The 10,826-nt window shown below is 34.7% G+C and overlaps 1 protein-coding gene across 1 annotated transcript; it reads right to left on the bottom strand.

Moving 5' to 3' along the window:
• Positions 1 to 946: 946 nt before the first annotated feature.
• On the bottom strand, positions 947 to 10,325 carry LOC130645000 (uncharacterized). The gene is made up of 3 exons (XM_057450826.1): positions 10,211 to 10,325; positions 7,657 to 7,816; positions 947 to 3,763 (listed from the first exon to the last, which is right to left on the bottom strand). The coding sequence occupies exons 2-3, from the start codon at positions 7,778 to 7,780 to the stop codon at positions 1,065 to 1,067; spliced, it is 2,823 nt and encodes a 940-aa protein (XP_057306809.1). The 5' UTR covers positions 7,781 to 7,816; positions 10,211 to 10,325; the 3' UTR covers positions 947 to 1,064.
• Between the last annotated feature and the right edge of the window lie 501 nt (positions 10,326 to 10,826).

Here is a 10,826-nt window from a genome sequence, read left to right as displayed (position 1 = left end):
TATTTATTGAGTTGTACTTTAACATTGCAGGTTAGTTACAGTAATAATTTAGAATACTCAATGATTTGTTTACCCCATAATTCTCCGTTTTCAAAGTCTACTTCAAATTTTAAAATCTTTCGGGCTAATGGCGGAAATCCTCAAGCCGCAGGGGTTTTTGTTGCTCTTTAATAAACAGTTATTCAATGTAGCTAACTTAGCACAACACTTATTTCTTCAAATTGGGGCTTTGAACGTCCATCACGTCCATCACGTCCATCATTTGAATCTACATCAAGTTTTACTTTTTATGTATAAGATGAAACAAAACGTAACACCAAAATTGTTTACTGCCCAATTTAGTGCAATACAACATAAATATAATACCAGATTTTTTAAAAATAATTATAAAGTACCAAAAATTTTATTGAAATCTAGCACATGTTCAATTAGACATAGTGGGCCATACCTTTAAAATACTTTTTTATCTGATGCAATTAAAGCAAACAAAACTCTTAAAAATTTTAAGAAAAAAGCAAAAAACGACGGAACTTATAAACATTTATGAATATTTTTAGATACACACTCTAGAACTTTGTAGTCATTTTTTTAGTCAACATAGTTAGAATATTTCTGTACTGCATTTGATATTTATATTTAGTTTTATTTTAATTCTCAGGCTTAGTGATATGGCAATTCGTGCCTTCTTTTAGCTGCAGCCATTATATCGCCAACTTATCTATCTATTCACCTTAGTCAATCATAATAACTTTTCACAACGATTTTTAAATCAATTTATGTGCATGTCTTTTAAAAAACATTCTGTGGTTTATTCATAGAATAATGTACATGGTACGTATGCATGTTTTTCTCAGGTCCTGGTATGAAAAGAAAAGTAATTTATTTGTAAATTTAAAAAATATTTAAAACAAGTCAGCAATGCAGAAACTAAAACAATAACAATAAATTTTTATTTAAAATTTTTTTTTATTTAATTACAGACAAACAAATTTCATTTTCACAGAATTAATATACTGTAATTAATAATTATCTATGAGCAACTCTTGCCAACGACCGATGAAAAATTAAATATAAATCACCTGATTGCTATAATGTAAACCACATGGCATGATTTGATGATTTTGCAAGCTTCGATTGGTAGAAGAAACCCTTTTAGCATATTTGTAAAAGTCTCCCTCGGACATAACAGACTGAGGCCGTTTCGGTCTATTATTCTGGTGCGTGTGATAAAAGTTATAAAAGCTACTAAAACCTTGATTGATAACGTCTTGTCTGTGTTGAAGTAAGTCATGTGATAACTCGCCAACTTGGTTCGACAACAAGGCGGTAGTGGAGTTTGGACGATAAAGTTTATTTTCACCAGGTGCTTTGTTAAGTAAGTCCATGTCATGCAGTGTTTTTGGACGCATGGCTTTTAACTGCTGAAACTGCATTTCCTGCATTTGTATCAAATCATGCGCATTTATATTTGATTGACTAGTTGGACTCAATTTCGGATCGACCGAAATGCCACTGTCAGCAGTTTCTACATAATTTAACGATTCGTCGTATATAGATGCCACATTATTATTTTTTCGATTTAGGGAATTTGTCAGAGATAATCGAGGCATTGTTGTTGCTTTCGGTTCAAATAAGTTAGCGATATATCGAGAGCTGTCACTCATCGTCACCACTGAATTGCTCCCATACATTGCGTTTAAATGGTTCCCAGTTGAAGACAGCCTTTCGCCATGATTATCATATCTGCTTTCTGCCGCTCCTATATCGCTGTTGGTTTTACCAAAATTATCGTAATAATCCACGAAGTTGTGTTTTTGTGGGTTGCTTTCGGTTGTTATACAACAACATTTTCTGGATGGATTTAAGCATTTAGTAGTCACAAAATAAACCATTAAAATTAAAAGGGTTACACTTAAGCACGCACCAAGAAATAAAACCACGTAAAACCATATACGAGCTTCACAGTTCCATTCCACTTCATGCGTTGAAGATATTTTGTTCTTAATGCTTTTATCAAGAGGTACTTCGATCGCAACCTGATCTCCAGAGTTGAAGTTATAATCGACTGAGCACGAACCATGCCTTTGCGCGACGCATGAAGTTGTAGTATGCGATAAATCATAAGTTATTCGATTAATTGTTAGCCGAACTTCTATTTTAACTGAAAATAGTTCTTCTGAGCTATAAATAGCAATGACGTAGGTGTCGTCTTCTTCAGCTGTAAGAAGAAACTCTCCTATTTTATTGTTCCTGTTGGCACAGCACACTGCTTTTTGAGAATAAGACTCTGATTGCTTTCTTCTAGACCATACTTCATATTTGTGAGCAGTTTTGAAAAACATAACATCTACAGATCGATCAACAGTAAGTTGAATGTTGATGGAACTGCTTTTTAATAAATAAAACGACCTTTTCCAAACTTTAAATGGTGCTAGTTCGATTATTTCTAACTGCTTATATGTCATATGTTTAGGTGGTTCTTTGTTGTCGAATGTTATAAGGCCCACTTTACTTTTTTCGGAAGTGCTAGTTACACTTCCACAAAAGAATGATGATACATCTAACAATTTAACATCTCCCTGATTTAACACCAGCTTTTGAGGATAATGGCTGATATAATGATGTGATATTCCTCCAATCAAGCACGATAAAATGGCTAGCATAATCAAAAAAATGGCAGCATATTTGCAACGTCTTTCACAAATCTTTTTGCGCTCTCTTGAAGCTGTGAATGCTTCATTGTTGTTTTCGACTTCCTCGTTAATCTTTTCTAGAATTCCTCTTCGATTTAATGTACCGCAAGGACAGTCTTGAGAAGCAGGTATCATCTTACTTACGGAACTTTCTAAGCCGTAACTTCGAGAGGTATGAGGGACGATGTTACTAACAGAGCTACCAGCACTTATGCTATAAACACTACCACGATATTTATCGTCTCGATTAAAGTATCTTAAGCTGCTTGTGTCCGAATGAGCAGGATCAAAAGGGCTCAAAAGATTGGAACTGACTCCGTTGTCTGCATTATAACGAAACAGGTCAGCACCAACAGTGTCAGGTCTTGGAGATGTTGGAACTTTTGGTTTTTCGTCTATATAATTTGAACGTTTATTTTGTGTCAAACTTTGACCTATATGGTAATTTCTTGGTGCCATACGATCGAACTCTATTCGTGTAGATTTTCCATTTGTAGTTTGTTTTGGTTTAATACGTACTCTTCCTCCTAAGGTACTGTATCCGATTAGTTTTTCTGAGCTAACAATCTCGTTTTTGTTTAAAATCTCCTCACTTCGATGCCTTGCTTTTCTCTCTGCTTTCAACTTGCTAAGAACTTTGTTCGGCGAACTAAATGCAATAGGCGGTGGTGCAGAATCCCCATTTTCTAACTTCCAAAAATCCTTTTGAGAACTTTTAAAAATTTGCGTGTCTTCTTCTGGCTCTATTTTTTTCTGAACAGTTTGCCCACCGATTTGTGAGGCAATTCCACTTTCTATAGATGTATCAGAGTTTGGTTCACGTTTTCGTCTGTGTATGGTAATTACCGAGTTTTTTTTTTTTATTTCTTCTACAATTTCAACCAGTTTTAAATTTTTATCAGTTTCTTCTTCGCCTGCTTTTTTCATTGGTAAGTTTGATGTCTCCTTTAGAAAAAGTTCCGACTTTCGTCTTTCTATAATTCGTCGTATTGTCGGTTTGGTTAGAAGGATGGAAATGCCACCTCCGGTTTCAGTATCAGTTTTTATAGGGATCTCCTGTGAAGCGTTATCTGAAAAGCAGGAGAGAAATTGGGAGGTTACCTTGAGGAGGCAAGATCTGAAAATTGTTTCTAGCAGCTAGCTAACAGAATTAAAATTAATAAATATAGTATAAAAATAAAAAGTAATAGAAAAGTAATAGTAATATGAAACATCATAATTGAGTGTGCAAATCTGTAAATCTATTTAACTATCTTGTTGTAACGTGACAACAACGATGGAGAGAACAAATACGATGGAGTGTTGTATATATATACAGGGGTCATGGGTTTAAAAGTGTTAGTTGTTGTATGATACATAAATGTGTTGTTCATGAGTTCCTCCCCTACAATATAAAATATCTTCCTGACGAAATGAATTGTTGAAAAGATATTTTTCATTGCAGTTACATTGAACAAAAAATTTATGAATTTTTCTTCGGTAATATAAATTTCAAATTACAAAAAAGTCCTGATTGTATATTTATGTTCTTTCGTGTTTTACAGGCGCGGATTTAGACTAGGTTAACCCTGTAGTAAAAAAATGCCGAGGATCGAAATCGAATTTTGTCGAATTTACCCGGAATGTGAAGATCGATCTCATAACGCGGATTGGATCAACCTATGTTGACCTGACCTGTGTTAGCCAGTCTTGGCTCTAGATTATCCGTGAGGATTTTACCGTGGACTAAATTAACCTATGTAGGCCTGACCTATTTTTAGTCAGAAATTTTGAAGTCAGCCAGTCTTGGCTCTAGGTTATCCCGCGAGGCTTTCACCGTGGACTAGAGTCAACCTATGTGGGCCTGACCTATTTTTAGTCAGAAATTTTGAAGCTAGCCAGTCTTGGCTCAAGGTTATCCCGTGAGGCTTTCACCGTGGACTAGAGTCAACCTATGTGGGCCTGACCTATTTTTAGTCAGAAATTTTGAAGCTAGCCAGTCTTGGCTCAAGGTTATCCCGTGAGGCTTTTAACGTGGACTAGAATTAACCTATGTGGGCCTGACCTATTTTTAGTCAGAAAGTTTTGAAAACAAACCTGTGAAAATAGTTTCTATGTATTGATAAGGCTTGTAAGGCGTTTTGGTATAAATATTAGTAGGGCATGCAGAAGATTTTTCCGTTCTCAACATGGCTTGCGAGAGCTTGAGAGAGCGTGTGAAGTTAGTTTTCGAAAACGAGGATTTTGATGAGCTACCTCAAATTTACGCTGAATTGATTAAAAAGGTTAAATGTAATTCTGTTTTGCCATCTACTGACGTGTTGCAAAAACAACTTCTTTTTGTTTTATCCAAAGAAATTGCCATGCAGAATACTACCTTCCTGCCTATGTGAAATCAAAGAAGGGTAGTTGTGCAATTACGTTGAAGTGAGTTGTTTATGTTTATCCTTTGTTGTTTCTATAATAGCTATGCGTTTTTGTTACTCTGATCACTAACTAAGTCGTAGTAGCTTTATTTATGTAGCTAGCTAGGGAGCTAAATACTATGTTTTTAAATTCATGTATTTTATCGGGTAAGAATTATTTTATATATAAGTGGAAAAAGTGTGCTTGCTAGCTAGCTAGCTATCCCAATTTTTTGGTGCTGATTTGGATCTCTTTTTGATTGGTGCTGACTTTCACTAGCTACCAAGTTAGCTTGCTACACAAAATAGTGTTCAGATTAGAGTGCCTTTTTCCCCAGCAACTAAAAACCGTTGTCCTGCTTTGCGCAATTTTTCCACGAGGGGCTGGACACTCAACTCCTGTTCTTTTGGGAAAAGGGGGACTAAAATAACTTCTATCAGATAAAAAGATATTCCTCACAGAATTTTTTTTATATCTTCTGCAGAAAAGTTGTCAAAAGTTTATTGTTGCTTGCACCGAATAGTCAGTGTGAACTGATGTTTAACTTTTTAGATTTGTCACACAAAACAACGACCAATGTCTGTGGTCTCCAAAACAATGGCGAATAGAATAAAGAAAAAAATATTTTTTTCTTCTGTGTCTTTCCAATAGAAACTCCTGGGATAAAATTTCTTTCCAATTTTTGATGCCATGTTTTACAAAGAAAAAACAAGCCAAAAATACGGCGTGAACAGAGCCTACCATAATGGCGATATTATCGAACTCCATCTCAGTGCTCATTTAAAGTTTGCTTGCCTACAGTTTCACACGAACATTTTGTGACGGCCTGCTTATTAGACGGGAATAAAATATCAACAAGATATAGCGGCTAGAAAAAAACAACAATAAATTCAAGATATTGAAGTATCATTATTTCCATTTCTAGTAAGTTTTATATCCTCAAATATATCCGTCTGAACTTTGAAATTAATAAAAAAAATGTATATGTTAATTTTTTTCGAAAAGGGTGATTACGCGCCTTTAAAAGGACCAGGACTATTCAATAACTTCTGAGATCTAAAAGTGTCCGACCAAGACGAAAATCTATCGGACGTTTTGTCTGACGAGTCTCCAAAAATTATTTCGAGGGCTGCCATCGCACGCCACAAAATGGATTTTATAGGTTGATTTTGAAAACTCAATACTTATTTTTCAGGCGTGCGATTAATCACACACCTGAAACGGTTTAGGCGTGTGCTAAGGCGTGCGCGTGTGATCGCACGCCTCTTCTGAAAAAGACTGGACTCTATTAAATATTTTAAATTACATGGTATAAAATTTTCTACTCTTTCATACGTAATTCTTAGATGCGAGTGTGATTGAGTAATATTGTAATATTTTTCAGATAAAAAAATGTATTACGGAACACGAAGAATTCCGAGCGGTAGTTTTATTGAAGAGTACACTGTAGACATCTTTGGTGGCTCCATGACAGAGGGATTTCGAACGACCACCTAGTTACCAGCCCCAACTCACCTCCTTAACATCCTTTTCTTTCCTCCGTTCAGATATTTCTCTGACTTTTGGTTTTTCCTTATACGGAAGATTTTTTTTTTGTATCCTTGGGCAGCGAAAAAAAAATTTATCCTGGTTTTTTCGACTGTTGTTAGTGCAATTCACAACAGCGCACCACGACATTATTCTGGCTTTCAACCTTACTGAATGTGCGATCTGAGTCTAATCTCTCTGTGGCGAGACATCTAGTAAAGAGGAAACCAATTTTTAATTATTGATTGGTTGGCTTTAGAGTAGCTGGAAACAACTATGCAACCCTAAGGCTAAAGTCATATTGAACTTCAAGTTTTATTAGCGAATGCTTCGTACTTAGGTTCGTACAGAATTAGCACAGTGTGTGTTTACCTTAAGGTCTAGACACATCTCCCGCCTTCGATTTTTTAATTCCATATGAATAATTCATAAAAAGCGGTCTTTCACAATTCAGGGGTAAAATTACCAAAATTTTCAAACATATAATAAAATACCAGCCTGGCCCACGTTTTATTTATTTTGGTCACTTCGGCGCGCTCCAGGTAAGTACGTCACACGCGACATATTATTTCAGCCTCGCTTTAGTGCCTATCATCCACCATCCATATAAACAATCGAAGCGAGAGACCGCATGCTTTTTTTGTAAACAAGAATTAGATGTTGTTCAGTTGGTGTTAGGAAAGAAAACAAATAATTATTTAACTCTTTTATAGAGATTAGTTACAAATAAGAATTTTTTGTCAAAATTTTATTTGATTTTTAATCGGACAGTACCTTTAAGCCTATTTCAGCGTTCGCAAAGCCCGTTTTAGCGAAAGCTTCCGGGGCTCTGCCCCCCGACCCCGCTTGGGGGCTTACAACGCCCCCCAAGATCCCCAAAATTTTCTTAATAAGAATTTTCTTACTAAGAAAATTTCCTAGATCCGCCCCTGTTTTAAATACAATACTTTTTTAATATAGAATTGAGTAATTTTTGAAAACACAATTAAACTATAAAAATACAGTATCAATAAAAATACAGTACGACCAATCGGATTACTCATCAACTTACTAATGATAGTTTCGTCTTCCTCATTCTTTTGATTGGATGATGAAGCCTCGTCTGTACATGACTCGTTCAGTTCAGTGAAGAAACTGTTTCTTGATTCAGATCGATTTGACAAGTGTTTTAACATTTTCCTTTCATTGATGATTCAAACGTGTCACTTTTTCTATAAAAAATGGAGTAACCGATGAAACTGGGTGTTGAAGGGAAGGAGGGAAGATGAATAAGACGAAGTTGTGAGCAAAGACGAACTTTCGACCCTTGGAACGTTAATTTTTTCACATTGTCCAAACCTGTTCTCTAGCACAAACCACTTCTGTTGGTTTCTAATGGTGTACATTTAATTCTTATATTCCAACGGAACACATTGTTTCAGTCTCAAATGTTTTTTTTAATTTTTCTTGTTTGTATATGTATAAAAAAATGATTGTAAAAAAAATTGTCCATAATGTCAAAATGTATTAGTTATATGTCCTTAAGGACTGAAAAACTCCTAATACTTCGGCGATATTATCTGTTTTGAACACAATAAAAATTATTGACACGTACATATGATATGAGTATATGATTTCAAGAATATTTTATCATTTTTGAAGTCTATATTTCATTTATGTTTTAGTATAAAGAATAAGAAAGAAATTTTGGGTTGGCATGTGCAATGATGTAGTGACTCAGTCAGACCAATTTTTTTCAGGAACTGGGAGAGCAATAAATAGCTCAGCTATTAACCCATTTCTAGGAAATGGGTGTTGTCGTTGCATGCAATAAAGTTATCGTTATGCTCTTATGGATACGCCTGTTTCCCTGTATGCAGCTGCAATGATATACTATTCAGTGCTAATGTTTTTTTTTTTCGAAGAGCTCAGCTGTTATTTTGAAACCTTGAATATACAGGTGTAAATCCTGTCTAGATCTTTTAATTTTTGTAAATTTTTAACTATATCCAAATTTTATGACAGATTTTGTTATCAGCCCAGTGTTTACGAAATTCAATGGAGATATATAATATACATAATGTTTTAAAATAATTGTATTCATGTTCAAAGGTACAACAACAAAGTTCTGAGGGAAGTCTTTCCACGTTTCTGCTTGTTATTTTCAAGTTTTCTGTCACATAGTTAAAAAATGTGCAAAGCGACCTAGAGCCACTATCAGGCACCCTTTCTTGCCTACCCAAGTTGTCCTAACTCTCTACTCACTATAAGGCAACCTTTATTGCCGATTCAAGCTGCAATATTATTCCATTATCTCTGCAAGCTGCAAAGTACAGAGGAGTAGTTCATTGTCATTTCGAGGTTTGGTTTTTTATCGTACTGTGTATGACGTCTGCCTAAAATATCGGTTTGTATATCAACATTCGGTCAATAGAGGGCATGAGGTCAATACTGGTCGGAACATAGATAATGCAGTGGTAGAGCACTTTAAATATAGTGACCGGGACCGCGAACCGGCCTGTGTGGCAGGCAAGCTGTACGTATCTCTAGCGGTAATGTGATGTACTTACAGTTGGAGGGGAGGAAGAGCCAGTCGTTAGGATGGAGTACTTAATGACATTGAAAACTCCTGCTACTATTACAACAACTGAAGTTCGCAGCCGAATTTCAAAACATACGACTACTTATGAATGTTTGAGTTGAGCAGAGTTCCAGGTAAATTTAACTCTACTAAAAACAGATACAAGTTTCACAATACACATCATCTAAAAGAACTCTTTTTACAATATACGGATAATCAAAAAAAATATCGAATAAAAAAATAGCTTGAGGAAACCGAGGTATTTGATTTTGTAATTTGATGTGGATTAACGTGTTTGTTCATTTTCGGGCTTTTCAAATTTCAGTCTTGTGTTCTCTGGTTTGTGTTAAAAGTGTCATAATACAAGCAGTTTCTTTAAAACAACACCTACAAATTAAAAACTTAACACGCCATGAGGACGAGGTTTCAATAAAAAAATTTTTTTTTCTTCTCCTTATGTCGCTTTCACTAAAGACAATAGGAAATTTTTCAGAGGAGAACTGTTTGCTACTAAAGATTTCCAATGGATTTGCACCAAAGTTTGCCATCCATTTAATTCGTTACATTAGGGTATTGGCCTTAGCAGCCTTTCCTGTGTTTTCGTTCATAGAAAAAGAAAGTATTAATCTTTAGTAAAACATACTTTCTAAATCCGTACATCAAAAATACACATAACAATATGCATGCCTATCTTTTTTTGCAGAAGAGACGTTTATTTGCCCAAACACTAATTGGATATCACACACAATATGCTATACCAACCCCTATCCCGGGCTTCCTGCCTCTTTTTGGGATCTAATCAAAAGGAGACAAAGGCCTTAAAACAGGCCTTATCAACATTTTTTACAACCTTGTGAAATATTAAACAAACTACAAACACAAGACAAATAATATTCGCATAAAGTGCCAAATTAATGTCATCGTATAAATCAGTATTTGGTATATAATCTGAAATCGAAACAAAAATGGTGGATTGCTCAAAAACGTAAAAGAGAGAAAAAAATTTGTTTCTTTTATATTATATTTATATTTATATTGAAATTACCTTAAAAGTTTTATCCAAAGGACCCAGGATAATATTATTCAAAACATGCGATCTGATATTATTAAAATCAGTTAGTTCCATGAAACACATTTACATTTTTCCACGGCTATTTTTTTCACTCATCGTGAATTAGGAGAAGAATATGTGCAGGTGGTTTTATTCACTTTAAATTGCAAACAAAGGATCAAAAGAAAACATTCATTCTTCATATAAATATTTTATTTTTACAATAAGAAAGTTTTTCTCTCGTTTAAAAAACTTTTTGTTTTATTTATAGTTCATACACTACGCTCATTTCTAAGATATAGACATTGATTTGTCACATAGCAACGGTTTGTTTTGAGGAGAAAATATTTTGGTTAAACGAGTTAAACGATGCCTGCACTTCGGGTTTGTTAATTCGCGGGTGTTTAAAAACGTACTTTTATTTACAATTTTTTGTTGCCTCTTTACATTACAAACTTAATTTCAAGCTTTAACATATTCCGATCTCGTTTCCAAAGCTTCGGTTTCTCTCAAGGTTCATCAGAAAAGAGAAAGTATATTCTGTCTCAGAACTACTAAGTTTCAACATTCTTATCAAACAATCTTCGTCCGTGTGTTGATGTAGCCAAAG

This window comes from Hydractinia symbiolongicarpus, chromosome 5 (assembly GCF_029227915.1).
Source record: "Hydractinia symbiolongicarpus strain clone_291-10 chromosome 5, HSymV2.1, whole genome shotgun sequence".
Lineage (NCBI taxonomy): Eukaryota > Metazoa > Cnidaria > Hydrozoa > Anthoathecata > Hydractiniidae > Hydractinia > Hydractinia symbiolongicarpus.
Note: the sequence above shows the minus strand (reverse complement) of the source record. Positions and strands in the feature narration are given on the sequence as shown.